Consider the following 15,894-nt stretch of genomic DNA (forward strand, 5'->3'; position numbering starts at 1 on the left):
TCAGCAATATTCCTTTTTATTTAATCCCCTTGAAGGTCTTATAAACAGCTTGTAATAGTCACATTCACCAATTTAACTTTTATAAATTCAGCAGCAGTCTTTGGGACACCAGGAGACAAAGGACTGTATTGTAGTCTTCAGTGAACGAGGTGTATTCTTGCTCCATTCCATAGTTCAGATCTTCATCATGGGATCTTAAAGGATGAACTGAAATCATAAATGGAAAAACTGCTATTTTCCTCTTCATACACGCTTGCACAGAAGAATTACGTTATAATGTAATATAATGTGTTACAACACACACACGTGTGCACTCCAAACACACACACAAACTCACATGTATTAAAAAGCATACTACTTCCCTGAACAGAAAACTTGAATGCAATGATTTGCAAACTTCAGCGTTCATAGGAATTATTTCTATTTTGTAGAACTAGGAAGGCACCCCAAAATGCCATTTTCAAAAGTACCCCCACATGATTCTGAAGCAGTGACTCAGCAGTGACTCCTCTTCAAGGAAAAAGTAGTTTAATCCTTATTCATTACATCGGAATAATATTCATACGTTTAAGATTATAAATCATGTCTATTGTAGTTCTAATCTCACAAAGTTCGATTTTTAATGTTTCTATATATGTATAGACACATATAATCTTATAGGTGTAAACGTTTAATTATATTTGATAACATGAGCACATAAAGGAATAATACTGCATTTTTGTGGATGAATTTTCCTTTTTCAGTCGGCCGTACCATACTTTTCTAGCCATTACCTCATTGACATTCATTCCATTTCCAGCTTTTTGCCCCTACCAACAATGCTGTAAAAAGGAATCATTATAAGTCCTTACACACCAGTGGCTTTATCTGTCCGGAAGAAATTCTCAGGGGTAGAATTTTGCATGAAAGGATCTGTGGAACATTTAAAAAGTGTTCCATAGACATTTCCAGATGGCTTTCTGCAAAGGCTACCACACCTCCCATTTCCAATAACAATATTTGAAATTATGATTTTTCTCTGTTATTTCCACCAGCGATAAATATTGGTGTCGTTTTAAATTTTTGGTGGTCTGATTTACATAAAGTGACATCTCAGTGTTAGTTGTAATTTGAATTGCCTGGACATACTGGTGAATTTGAGCATTTATAAATGTCTATTTGTCACTTGAAATTCATTCTGTGTGAGCTGTCTTTTCATAGCTTTGCCCAATGATGATCCATCAGATGCTATCCTTTAACAATTGTTAAGATATATATTAAGATGCATATATATGTATATTTATCCCTTTCATGCTATATACAATTTATTACCTTCTTTTTTTTTTAATATTTTATTTATTTATTTAACAGAGATAGAGACAGCCAGCGAGAGAGGGAACACAGCAGGGGGAGTGGGAGAGGAAGAAGCAGGCTCATAGCGGAGGAGCCTGATGTGGGGCTCGATCCCATAACGCCGGGATCACGCCCTGAGCCGAAGGCAGACGCTTAACCACTGTGCCACCCAGGCGCCCCCAATTTATTACCTTCTATGTGTGTATGTGTAAATATATGATTTAACACTTTACATTTATATACTTTTAAGAGTTCCATCTTTAATCCTGTGTCTCAATCTGTATTTCTTATATCCACCAAAAAAACCATACTTTGGCATATATCATTTCTAAATATATAGTCCTCCCCCAATTTTTTTTTTAATGGAAAATATATTCACTATCTCATTTCACCATCTTTTCCTTTTGATGTATAACTTAACAAATTTCTTGTCTATTCACTATTTTCTTCTGTTATACTTTCTGCATGAAAGCAAATTATAAAATGCAAATCTGACTGTGTCTTGCCCCAGCTTAATCTTTCAAAGCCCACTGTCTCCCTAACAGTCCCTAAAATAAAATACGAATGTGAAATATAGCAGACAAGGCCATTCATGATAGGGCTCTATGCAGCCTTTTCAGCTTAGATTCTCACCACTTCTTCTCTCTTGAGATTTACATTAAACAATCATGTCTTTGTCAGTAGTATCTTTTATTTATGTGTCTTCAGTGCTCAGAACACCATTTGTCACCATAAATATGATAAATACATATTTTTTAAGGTTTTTAATTTTATGTAATCTCTACACCCAATGTGGGCCTCAAACTTACAGCCCTGAGAGCAAGAGATGCATGCTCTACCGACTGAGCCAGCCAGGCACCCCAGTTCAATACATATTTTTGAATGAGAAACTTATTAATGTTCCCCAAAGATGTGGTTCTTTTCTATGCCTCCATATTTTTACCTGCTATGTCCTTGCCCTAAAATTGTCTATCTTTCAATCATTTGATGTTTGCCTTGAATAGCACATCTTCAGAATCTCCTCCAATTTCTTAGGAAAACTTTCCATGTTCTTATGGCATCTTATACTACCTTTACCATAACATAGTGTTGTCATAAGTGTTGACATAAGTCTTTTCTTTTTCCCAAAATGACCGTTACAAGATACTGAAAAGATTTAATCATATAAATGTACCCAGTTTCTCCTTAGCTCCATGAAGTACCATTGTTATTGTTTAGAATATGTAACTAAGAGTTGGGATGCCTGGGTGGCTCAGTCAGTTGAGCATCTGACTCTTGATTTCAGCTCAGGTCATGATCTCAGGGTTGTGGGATCAAGCCCTGAGTCTGGATCCCCATTCAGCCAGAAGTCTGCTTGGGATTCTCTCCTTCTCCCCCCCCCCCGCGTCTCCCCCTTTCTTTCTCTCTCTCTCTCAAATAAGTAAATAAATCTTTAAAAATAATAATATATAACTAAGAGTTGGATAAGAGTCACATTTATAAAGAGCTGTTATATATTCTGAATATGGATATACATACATATGTAAATATATATACTTATGTATGGAAATATGGGTATATACATTCTTTTTTTATAATACCAGAGGAGTACTCAATTTTCAAAAAAATGTACCTGTTTTGAACAACACTGAATAATTTCTCCTCACTCACCTTCTTGGGTTGTAATTCCCATTTTCCTTTTCAGTGTACCTCAGGATGGTCTTCTTTTTCATCCAGAAACAGGAAGAGATTTAGACACAGAAATTAGCCCAGCATCATTAAAATCATCTGACTCACTGGGATTTTCTAAAAGGAAGAAAATAATTACTGGGAAATAAATCAGACCTCCCCTCAAGTGCCTTAGAATCTCTTTGAACATTTAAACGCATTGCCCACAATTAGGAAGGCAAATGTGTGATTTACGGGGCACAGGAAGTCTTTTCCATGCCTTAAATATGTTTTCCCGACATAGTTGCAGCAAATACCAAGTCCCTGGGATTGAAGAAGTGTGGCAGGCCCTTCTCAGAAGGTAAGGAATACAGAGAAGGCGTTGAGCCTTCGTGGAGTAAGTGAGTGTTGGGCTATTTCTTCCAACCCAGCAGAATTATGCCGCTCAGAGGCAGAATTAGTGCATTGGTGCTAAAAACAGAAGTTGGAGGACAAAGAAAGCCGTATGATGTAATGGGAAACGGTGATGGCTTCTATGGGAAAAAGATGTAGGAAGTTCAAGCTTTCAGATTTTTAGGGGAAAATATTATAAATATCAAGTTAGAGAAAGGAAAGGAGCAGGATGTAAGAACTGTGAAAGAGATGTGAAAAGTGAATGCTTTTAGATTAATTTGTTTCAATAAGATGAGGTCCAAGTCATAATATTCGACTTGCATGGTTCTTTGTACCTCCACCAGAAATAATCACAGACCTCTAAGCCAGACAACAAGATTGCAGCTTTTACGTTCTCTAAGAGTCACTTTGTAGATCATTCCTGCCTTTCTTCCCTATATGCATCATAAGCTTCCTATTACATGTTTGAGATTTCTTTCCACTGCTATGCAAAGTACAATGCCTCAGCTGCAATTGTAGCTACTGATCAGAACCGCAGGGCTGTAGACCCTCAAAGACCCCACAGACCTGAGGAAGTCAGCACGTCCAGATCATCTGCTTTCAGGCAAGAATTCATCTCCCGGTATTGAACTTGGTGGACAGAATTCTCTCCTCTCAAAGAAACTGACAACAGAGGTCCTAGGTTAGGGATCAGCAGATCATAATAAAACTTGCCCTCACTACCGGTGCTTTTTCCCAGCAGTGCACACGTACTCAATCTTTATCCATGCCCTTGTCTTGTTTCCATCCCTTCTACTACCAAGCTTTTCCCTTATAATGCTACAAACTCAAATGCAGTAGGCTGGGGCAAAACCATCTCTACTGCCATCATATGATACCCCAGTTTCTTCCCCTAAGCAGGCAGCAGTCTTTGCTAATTCATGGGAGCTTTAAAAAAAAGATCTCTCTGAAATCTATCCGTCCTCTCTTCTCCATGCTATCAAGTCCTTTTCATCTTTTATGTCAACTGTTTCAAAATGCTACCCCTGTCAATAATGTGGTCTTCCTACAACCTCTCACATATCCCGTCATCAAACAGAACTTTCCAAAACACAGCTGGACTATTTCACCCTCCCCCACCATATAATACTCTTTGACTAGTCATCTTCTTACCATGAAGTACATGATTCATCCTTTGCTCCTCATCCTTCTACAACCTTATCAGTAGCTTCTCTCCTTGAACTCAACTTTTACTTCCCCTCGAAATGGCAGGTGGCCATCCCTTAAGCTTCTCCACACTTGTACATATTTTTCTCTTTCCCTATAATGCACCTTACCTAATTCTTTGAATTTGGTTTTCAAAACGTCTCAAAAGCCTTTTAGAAGACTCCAATTCTCCCCCTGCCCCTCCCCTAGTTAATTACTGTCTTCTCTGCGCCACTTGTGTTCCTTAGTCACATGAACGTGCAATACTACGTAGTACCTTATTGTTTGCATATCTATCTCTTCTGCTAGACTTGAAATTCCATGGGGACCAAAACACTTGACTATTGATGTCTATAACTTCAGAGCCTAGTATATTGCTTAACAGAACAGTAAAATGACTACTAGGTATATAGTAAGAGCAAATAAATATTTGGGCAATAAAGCATTCCTCCTAAACCATATAAGCACATTCATTCTAAACTACCAATTCTATAATGTCCCAATTAAACATGCAGCTAGAGTACAGGAATCATCAATGAACCAAAACCCCTTTCTCCTCTGAAATCTTATTCCCTCTTTTGGAGAAACTGCTTAAACCTCTTCTAGGTTCCAACCTTTTGGCTGTTTGATGCTTGAGTCTAATATGCGTACACTTGCTTTTAATATGTATATATATTTCAGATAATATGTATTGTATCCAAGAACCTTCTTATCCCATAGAGACATTAGAAAGACCATAACTTGGCTCAGACCTGTAAGCCGCTGTTGTTGTCTTCGCCTCTGAGTCCACAAGAGGAGAGCAACGAGAAAGGTCAACACGATGACGCCAAGGATCCCAAATATAACAATAGATGTGTGACCTAAGTGCAAGTAAGTATCACAAGAGATGATGTCTTAGCTAACAGGCTAAAGTCCCTGTTACCATCCCTCTCTTAGATACAGGATGGCTGAAGTAAGTTTCCCAATCCTCCGAATGACTTTTGACCCAAAGTCTCTTAACAAAAAAGATTCTAAATAATGCATATAATTGGACCCATGCTCATAAACCCCATGATATACCTCCAGCATTTGATGATGTCTGGGCCATGGCAATTTCTGTAGGAGGAAAGAGAAGGAGCCTCAATTTGGGGAGTAATGCGTAGAACAAATTTTTCTATTTTTTTATATGAGCCACTGGTGCCTCTCAACCAAGTAAACTACTCCTTCCCACCTAAAACTAGGGTTCCCCTTGTCCTTATTCCTTCTGTACCGAGGTACATATAAGTCAAATGCTTTTCCAATGAGAACAACAAATGTTCTCATTGTTCCTTCGGATTGAAACATCATCATTCTCTCCCCACCGGATCCCGTGTTGCGGTGCCCAGTCTTGACACAAAGCACCTCACTGCTCACCCCCTTGCTGCTGTCCGAGATTCCAAGCTTACTCCAGGCTCCTGGCACTCACCTGAGCACCTCACAGCAGCATCTTCCTTGTGCCCACAGTCACTGTGCCCCCAGGGTCTGGCAGGACAACCCCACAAGGAAGACTCATTTCCTTTGCACGTCACTTCATTGAGCCATATGGGCCCAGTCCCCTGACCAAACGCTGCCTCTTTTAGTGCCTCTAGAGCTGGGCCACAGCCCAGCTGTCGACACACCACGTGCGCATCTTTGAGGTCCCAGGAGTCATCACACACTGTCCCCCAGGAACCTCCATGCCAGAGCTCCACACGTCCAGAACAATTAGAGGTTCCTTCTTGAAGTCTTATCTTGTCTGAAAAAATCACAGACACCTAGATCACTTCTGAGAACATAAAAACATCTAAGAGGTCACAGAGGAAAAGAGAGATTTGAAATTCTTTTTAAATCTCTATTTTAATACTTGCTTATTTAATGTGCAATTAAAAATATATTTTTAACAAAATTTATCCTTAATGAAAGCCTATGTCCTTTCAGCAAACTGAGTGTATTTCATCCTGGACATAAGAACATTAGTGTGGGAGCATCTGGGTGACTCAGTTGGTTAGGGGTCTGCCTTCGGCTCAGGTCATGATCCCAGAGTCTTGTGATCGAGTCCTGCATTGGGCTCCCTAATCAGTGGGGAGCCTGTTTCTCCCTTTCCCTCTGCCTCTTCCCCTGCTGGTGCACAAGCTCGCTCTCTCTCTCTCTCTCTCTCTCTCTCGTGCTTGCCCTCCCTCCCTCTCTCTCAAATAAATAAATAAAATATTTTTTTTAAAAAAAAAGAACGTTAGTGTGACTCAGGAAATGTGAAATAAAGTTAACACTGTATAGTGTTAGCTTCTCTCAAAGAATAAAGATTTAGATTTCCAGGTACATAAAAAAAACCTCTTCCAGTGTAAGAAGATGGAGGACGGCAAAATAGGTCAGGATTGATCTTTTTGACTGCTTTCCTTCTTCTGTTAGTAAAGCGAGATAGTATTTGAAAGAAAAGTGGGAACGGTAAGGTAGACCGTTCAATAGTCAACTACCGAATTTTATATTTTCTGTTCCTCATGTGTTCTCAGAGAAAGCAATTAAATAAAACTTTCAAGAAGACCATGAGGAGTGTAATGCTTTTTGGACAACTAATCCATGATCCCGAATACCTATAAGCCAAATTAAATGAAACCAATTACACCATCTGGGTAGAATAGGTAGCAGAGGTTATTCATTCCTACTTAATGAGATCAGAAGATGATAGTGGAATTACAAAATGAAATTCTCATGCCAGCCAGCAGATACTCACCGGCACATGTGATCCACGTCTCCTCTGAAGGGCTGGCCACTCTCTGTTTCCATGGAGCAGATGGGCACTGCCATAGCATGTCGGGTCCTTTTGGACACTGGACATTGTCCACCCATATGTGCCTGGACGTTGGCTTGTCTAAAGCTGCAGGGATGATGTCTCCTCTGTCTGCACAGCCCAGCTGCCTGCATACCACCTCCACGGTGGTTGCAGACATACCACTCTTGCCAACGCTGCCCCAAGCTCCATTGTAAAAAACTTCCAGGCGCCCTGCACAGCTGTGTCTGTTGGTTTCATCGATCAGTCTCAGAGACATGAACTCTGGGATGAAATACAGAGTTAGCAGTTTCACATCTTCTCTGAAGATTCACAGGGCTCCCTTCCCTTTACTCTAAGGTGAGAATGGTTTTAAAAATAGGTATACTACGTCAAATACTAGCAATTCTTTAGTAACTTGTGGATGATTTAGTAGATTTTGATAAAATGTAGTATTTCTACAGTAAATATAGTATAATTCTATAAATAGCTTATGGTGTTCTAGTATTGGGTTTGTGCTTAGGGACCTCTTTAGAAGACCACTAATGATTCTAAATTGATTTCTAAATCTTAATCAAGGGCTCAGAGCCTTTCATATCAATCATATAGTTTGGATTTTTCTCCCTAAATTACTACTGTTTTAGCCTCAAGAAACATTTCATAAATAAATATATATATATATATATATATATATTTTTTTTTTGCGGCTCTCTTGATAGTTAACATTTGGTGAGATACTCAGACACTAAAACCAATGTTGTGTACATTACGTTAAAATGAAATATTTCCTTTTCTGACTCTTCACAGTTGGCTGTGTATGTACTCTATCAGTTATGTCATTAAATGTGAATGATATCAAATCACCTCTGGCATATAGAATTTTTCACTTCCCTAAGTAACTGAGTCATAGTTCTGTTTTTTCCCAATATATTACAACTGAGTACAGTTTTCAACTTCACAATAGTTTCTAAAGCTTGCCATGTATACAGAATAAAGGCAGTGGCCTCTTATGATAATTTTTGCTCCTATGACAAGTACATTTCATTTGCCTATCAGGAAAAATTACTTGGGTATGGTAATTATCTTTTGCCCTGTAGAATGTAGTGCTGGATTTATTTCTTCTTGTCCCTTTATACAGTGGTATCAAGTGGTGCGCTGAATGTAGCTCCATATATATTCATAGAAGAAGTTCTCGATCTTAGTTTTGTTGTCATGTTCATGATATGCAAGCCTATTTCTGTATTTTTCCCTTTCTGATATTATACTACCTTGCACATGGGGTAGCATTAAGTAATCAAATCCACACTTTGGGACCATGACTCAAGCAAGAGTTCCCTCTAAACCTGCTTTTCAGGGAATTTTCTCTGTTTAATATCCCTCACTCCACTTGGCTCCTTCTCAGTCCTTCCTTAAGTAATTGTGACCAGAGCTTCTGCACAACTTACCTGAGCAGATAACTCCTGCATCCTCCTTATGCCTGCAATTGTGCTGCCCCCAGCCATGTGAACGGCACTGCCAAATACGCGATTCTTTTCCGTTGCAGTTCACCTCATCCAGCCAGATGGGCCCTGTTCCTTCCCCGAAATGAGCAGAGCCAGTGGCATTAATGGCCATTCCACAGCCCAGCTGTCTGCACACCACGTGGGCATCACTCAGGTCCCAGCTGTCATCACAGATGGTGCCCCAGGAGCCCTCATGGTAGATCTCTATTCTCCCAGCACAGCGACCACCTCCATCCACCAGGCGAAGTTGACCACTCCCTGGAAAGGGAAAATAAAATATTGATAAAACACATTCGTGAGGACTGAGGTCATTTTTATAGATTGGTCACTGATTCTCACCTATGCAAGTAATGCCACTTTCTTCTGGAGTGGTAGCCCTCGTTGTGTCCGGAGATGACGAGTTGCATGGGGATAACGTCTGACTCTGATTTCCTGCAAACACCAAACTGCTCAGTCATACAAGATACAAAAAATGTAGGGTGAGGAAGGGAGATCCAACAGAGTGTGAGACAGATGAGCCGAGAACAAACAGCTTTAGAGAGAGGGGAAGGTGGTAGGTCAACTAGGCTGGAAATGAATCAAGCGCTTTGAGAAGGGCCGGTATGTGGTAAGCACCAGGTAGGTAATTATGAGTTTTGTGAAAATTAAGTTTACTTTTCCTCTAAAAAGACACATGAGGTTAATATTCTGGCACACTTTTCATGATCCCTAAAATAGATCATGCCCTTTGACTTTTGTTCTTCATCCCTATAGGTACACCTGCTCTGAAAGCACGCCACCATGAGAAAGGCTCATCATTTGCTGTCTGTCATCCTCTCACCTGAGCAGATTACAGAGGCCACTTGCCCAGGTGAACATGGCGATGCACCCAGAGCAGTTACAGGACAATCTCCCATGTGCTGCTCAGTCCCAGTGCAGTGAAACATGTGCCTCCAGATCTGATCACTTCCTTTCCCAAAATGCGCCCCTCCTGGGGTAGAAAGGGCAACTCCACATTTGAGCTGCTGGCAGAAAACGTGGGCATCTTCCATGTCCCAGTGAGAGTTGCAGAGGGATCCCCAGTTCCCAAGTATCTTGAGCTCCACTCTTCCCTCACATCGGGTCTTGCCATTCACCAAGCGGATTTCTGTGTATCCTGGAAGGAAATAGGGCTTTTAAAAAGATGTCTGCAATTACCTAACCCCACCCTCTTCACAGTATGGGAACAATTTGAACATGTTCTCTGGGTCTCACTTGAGCAGACGACTCCAACATCCCTGCTGTGGCTACAAGTCCCATCTGGCCGGGAGGCTACTGAGCAGAGTGAAAGATGGGATTCCTGCCCTTCACACTGGAATTCTTCAGCCCAGATCTGTCCATTGCCTTCTCCAAAGTGAGCTCCCCCTAGGATGGAGATGACTGTGCCACACTGTAACTCTGTGCACAGCACACTGGCAGCTTCCAGAGAGAAGTCAGAGTCACAGACGGTGCCCCACCTGTCGCCATGTTTCACTTCAACACGACCAGAGCAGGGAACTTCTCCTCCAACGAGTCTGGGTTCCCTGTGGGCTGAAAAATGATACTATTTCAGTGAGAAATGACATGATTCCCAGATTTTTCCTTCATGATGGGAGTGGAAAGGGGAGGCTGGGGTGTTTAATGATTTTCCATACTTGTTCCCCTTGGCTTTTCTGCCTGGAGTTGGGGATGGCAAATTCTAGATCTCCCCATTCCTCACTGGACCAATTCGTCTGAGAGAATTTTAGAACTTTGTTTCTTGGCATCAACCATTCCTAGAAGCATGATAACTCTTTTCTTTTAATATTTTGTGTATATTATTTGCAACACTGAAGACTGTAGGTGATATGTATCTTCTTTTTTTATTTTTTAGTCTTATATTCATTTCTCTACCCACTACAGTCTGGTGTTGGCCCCAACCTTTTTGAATGGTTTTATATAAAGTGTTGCACTATACTTCCTGTTTTCGAACTGAACATGGGATTTCTTCTTCCCTTTGATATGTGTTACACTTGACACATGAGATACTCCTTTCTCCTGTTTTTTCCTCCTACCCGTCTGACAGTGCTTTACCAGAACCTTTTATGCGTTCCCTGGCCAAAATTCTGTCCTCAACTCCCTCACCTTCTCTTAACTGCCAATAAATATGTTTTCATCTTTATGTTTCTCTTTAAATTTATATTCATAAACATATCTACTTGGACATAAGGTGTTCAAAATTGAATACATTATTTTACTGACAGGACCACAGTATTCTTTACTCAACTAATGATATCCAGACCAAATTAGAATCACTTAAAAGTCGAACCACTTCTTTATCTCATAAATAATGGTACTGATAATGACAGTAGCAAACATTAAATGAGCACCTATGTTATTTATGGCACTTTACTAAACATGGAACAAACATTATTTCACCTAATCTTTACAATCTCCTCAGGGGATGATTATTAATATCATTCCAATTTTACAGACAAGGAAAATAAAGCAGAGAGGTGTAGTAATTTGCTGCAGTCACATAGGGAGTTGCCGAAGGGCCAGGATTTTAAAGCAGGCAGCACGTTCCAAAACCTAGGCTCCTGATCCTCTCAACACACTGCTCGTGTGGAAATTCACTAAGACCTGGCAGTCCTCCAGGATATGTCTCCTCCTTATTTGTTGCTACCACTTTTTCTTTTAAGATTTATTTATTTAATTTTTTTTCTTGTAAGCTGTTTTTATTGATTGTCTTCTTTTTTTTTTATTTTAATTTTTTTATTATACTATGTTAGTCACCATACAGTACATCCCTGGTTTCTGATGTAAAGTTCGATGATTCATTAGTTTTAGAGAGAAACCTGGAGAGAGAGGAAGAGAGAGTGCGAGCAGGGGGTGGGGCAGAGGGAGAGGGAGAGAATCTCAAGCAGACTCCTCACTGAGCTGGCGCCTGGCACAGGGCTCAATCTCAGGACCCTGAGATCATGACCTGAGCCAAGAGTCGGATGCTTAACTGACTGAGCCACCCAGGCACCCCTGTTGCTACTGTTTTAATGTAATTTGTCTTTTTTTTTTTTTTGGTCATCATATGTCAGGTAGACCCTTGCAATGGTTTCCTAAGCAATCTTGTTTCTTTTTTTTTTAATGTTTTTTTATTATATTATGTTAGTCACCATACAGTACATCCCCAGTTTCTGATGTAAAGTTCCATGATTCATTAGTTGCGTATAACACCCAGTGCACCATGCAATACGTGCCCTCCTTACTACCCACCACCAGTCTATCCCATTCCCCCACCCCCCTCCAATCTTGTTTCTAAGCTCTCTTTCTAATAAATCTATGTCATGCCTACAGATATATTATTACATTTTAAGTATTTTCACACGATTGTCTTCAAGGCAGTTCAATATTTCTTTACTATTTATGCAGTAATTTATCCTTTCACCAAATAGTATCAAGGACCTACAATGTTTTAGGCATTTGGGTGGGCTCAAAAGTCTGAAACAGTTCAGTTCATCAGTGAAAATAGATACTACTACTACTACTAATAGTAATCATAACCACCGCAGTTAACATGTATTGGTCACTTGCTGTGTAATTCCTGTGGAGCAGGTAGTACGATAACTACCACTTTTCTTTTAAGGAAATTGAAGCACAGAGAGCTTGGTAGATTCTCCAATGTCACCCATCTATGACAATTAAAGAGAAATGATAAACAGTAATTTCTTAGCATACTTTAAAATATGATGTCACCTTTGATGATGTCACCTTTTAGGTTTTCATGTCTATTACTTTATCAATTGTACCTGAGGCTCCAACCTTAAGCCTGGTCATGCCAGGCTTCTGCGCCTCTGCCAACACTTTTCTCACCACTTACAATGCATTTCCGAACCTATGTACCTGGGAAAAAGCTCCTTCTTTTCAAGGCTGCTTAATTTCTCATTGATCACCCTCTCCCTCAAAAATGCACAGGTGAGCAGAAGATAATACATGTTCAAGTAATGATGAGTCCAGGGGCGCCTGGGCGGCTCAGTCAGTTAAGCATCTGCCTTCGGCTTAGGTCATGATCTTGGAGTCCTGGGATTGAGCTCCCCGTCGGGCTCCCTGCTCATGGGGAGTCTGCTTCACCCTCTGCCCTTCCCCCCCGTTTGTGCTCTCTCTCTCAAATAAAATATTTAAAAAAATGAGTCCAAAACTAAAAATATATGTTAGATACAAAACTAATAAATGAAGGAGTCATCATCTCTATTTGAGGCTTTGCAAGAAAACTATAGAGAGTGCTATAAATTCAAGCTGAGTTTTGAATTAAAAAGATAAGGAGTTTGCCAAGTAAGTGATGTGTAAATCCACATTTAAAGGATACAGTCGTAGGGGCGCCTGGGTGGCTCAGTTGGTTAAGTGTCCTACTCTTGATTTCAGCTCAGATCATGATCTCAGGGTTGTGAGACTGAGCCCTGCGACAGGCTCTGTGCTGGATGTGGAGCCTGCTTAAGAGTCTTTCTCTCCCTCTGTCCCTCCCCGGCTCTCCCTCTCTAAAAAAAAAAATAAATAAAATATAAGAAATAAAGGACGCAGTCATGAAATGTGGTGTAATTGAGGAATTATGAATAATTTAGCATGGATGGGATGTAACATGTAAAGAAAAGGCACACCAGAAATAAAGCTAAAGAAATGGAGCTCGGGTTTTAAGGACACTTTTTGCCAAGTTGAGGAGTACAATCATCAAGATAAAAGTTTGTTTTAACATACCCAGAGATGATTCAAATTATTTGGAAGACACAAACTATTTCCTTTAATTAATTTTGTAAAAAAAGGAAGCGCATTTGAAGGACCTTCTAAAGGACATACATCTTTTAGAAATGCCTGCTGTCAAAGAGCACTAATTCCCCTGATATTACTCTCAGCGTGACACAGATATCCTATCAGCACTTGCCAGTTTCCGAGAATGTTTCGGATCTGACTATATTTTCTATAGTAGCAGTATAAAATACCCCAGCACATTAAAATTTCACCACTTGCCCGTTAAATCAGTACAAAGCTAGTTTCTTCCCAAACGTGAGTTGAAGAAAACCTTGCTTTCTAAAAACAGCTCCGAGTTTTAAGCAAATAATACCTCTCCCCCACAAATAATGAAAGACTCTTGAGTTGCGTCCTTAACTTCTTCTTACTATTTCATTATCTGAGCATGAAATTCCTCTAAGATATCATTACCTAGTATGCATATGATTCCATTCCAGTTTGGGAGAGATATAAACCTTTAAACAAAGGCAATGAATGAGCCAAAGTCAGCTTTCTCGTAACCTCTTGCTCTCTTATCTGGATCCAACTCGAACAAAATAAAACCCAGCCGGTGCCAAAACAAACCAAAACATGAAACCAAACGTTTCCTTTGTCCTAAAACATTTGAATCCAGGGCAGAGGGAAATTCTTCCATTCAGAAATGACTTGGAGATTCCATTCTAGCTTTTTTTTTTTCCATGAATCTGTTAGTAACACATTACTCTACACCATGAGTTGGCTTCCTTATATCATTTACTCTGTGTATATGGTTATAATAGTCAAGATTTACTCCTTTAAGAGATTTCTTCCCTGCTAAACCTGTGACTGCATTTTAATGTTAAACCCATTAATTTGATTTTTGTACCTGGATTTAGCTCCTTTGTTTGATCAATAATTTAAACTTTCCCCTGGAATAAGTAACTAAATTTGTATTTCTTTCTCTAGAAGTGGATAAATGAAGACATGAAGAACAAATAGAAGAAAGAATTCATTAGAATTACTTCCTTTTGTTTAGTAATAGGTAAAATCCACAATATGACTTAAAGAAGCATTAACACTTTTTAATCATTAATTCCTTTCCAGACTCTGAAGAAGTAGAAGTCATTCTAGGACCAAAACTGTTTCTCAAACCTTAGTAAATACAGAGGCACCTGGATGGCACAGTCAGTTAAGCATCCGACTCTTGGTTTCAGCTCAAGTTGTGATCTTAGGGTCCTGGAATCAAGCCCTGAGTCAGGCTCTGTGCTCAGTGCTTAGTCTGTGTGGGCGTCTCTCTCCCTCTCCTTCTGCCCCTCCCCCACACTGTGCTCTCTTTCCGTCTCTCTAAAATAAAAATTAATCTTAAACACCTCAGTAAATACAGCACAACTCATATGAACTGTTTGCTAAGTTCAGATGTTCTCTGTGGCACCTACGCATGCCATCACCAACAAAATGTCTGGGATTCAAAGTAATTTTGTAGTGAATTTTCTTGGACCCATTTGTGGCTGGTTTATCAAAACTTCCCATCAGAGAGAAATTGTTGCTTTATCTTTCTAATCTTCCTGCTTTATTGAGTTCTTTGGCCCTTTTCAGCCTTAAAGCCCTGTGCTCTACAAAACTAATTCTAAGAATTTAAACAGATAATGGAATTTGTAGTTTGAACTTGGCAGGCACAGAGATATTTCCATGATTTTTCCCCCCCTGGAAATCTTCTGAAAGTATCAAGAAATCAAGAGACGAAATCACAGGGGCGGCGAGGTGGCTCAGTCAGTTAAGTGACCAACTCTTGGTTTTGGCTCAGGTCATGATCTCATGGGTCAATGGATCAGGCCCCCCTTCTGGCTCCCTGCTCAGTGGGAAGTCTGCTTGGGATCCTCTCTCTTTTCCCCTCCCCCTACTTGTGTGTGCCCTCTCTCATAAATAAATAAATCTTTCAAAAAAGAAACAAAATTATAAATTCTATTTCTAGCAAAGCAAAAAGAGTGCTAAAACCTATGTACCCATGTAAGTAGAAGAGCTTCTAAAACTACACTAATATAACAAAAGAGTTTACAAAAGAAGGCAAAGAGCACACACGGCATACGTAGCAAATAAAAATATAGTTCTGTAAACAGAAGGGCCCACCTTCAGCTTCAAATGTACACTATTTGGGATTTCTATAATATGCAGTTGAATAGAATCCTAAATAATTCAGAATGTTACCAAAACTGAAGTGGTCTAGTAATAAAACCTAAATTTTGGATGCAGTTGAATGGAATGGAGGGATAAAATATATAATAACTCAGATATTATAGACTGGAAAGCTAATGTCTTATTATCCATGGTAAGGTATTCGGATAA

At 39.8% G+C, this 15,894-nt stretch overlaps 1 protein-coding gene across 1 annotated transcript in view; it reads right to left on the minus strand.

Annotated features, from left to right (window-relative positions):
• CD163 (CD163 molecule) overlaps positions 1 to 15,894 on the minus strand; it is a 30,913-nt gene continuing 15,019 nt past the window's right edge. The window contains 12 exon segments of the mRNA XM_008683503.2: positions 1 to 207; positions 2,983 to 3,043; positions 3,046 to 3,117; positions 3,940 to 4,035; positions 5,310 to 5,417; positions 5,617 to 5,652; positions 6,002 to 6,310; positions 7,283 to 7,603; positions 8,764 to 9,078; positions 9,160 to 9,252; positions 9,641 to 9,955; positions 10,054 to 10,368. Coding sequence (XP_008681725.2) covers positions 186 to 207; positions 2,983 to 3,043; positions 3,046 to 3,117; positions 3,940 to 4,035; positions 5,310 to 5,417; positions 5,617 to 5,652; positions 6,002 to 6,310; positions 7,283 to 7,603; positions 8,764 to 9,078; positions 9,160 to 9,252; positions 9,641 to 9,955; positions 10,054 to 10,368 — 2,063 coding nt within the window. The 3' untranslated portion in view covers positions 1 to 185.

This window comes from Ursus maritimus, unplaced genomic scaffold (assembly GCF_017311325.1).
Source record: "Ursus maritimus isolate PB19 unplaced genomic scaffold, ASM1731132v1 scaffold_26, whole genome shotgun sequence".
In the NCBI taxonomy this organism is placed as follows: domain Eukaryota; kingdom Metazoa; phylum Chordata; class Mammalia; order Carnivora; family Ursidae; genus Ursus; species Ursus maritimus.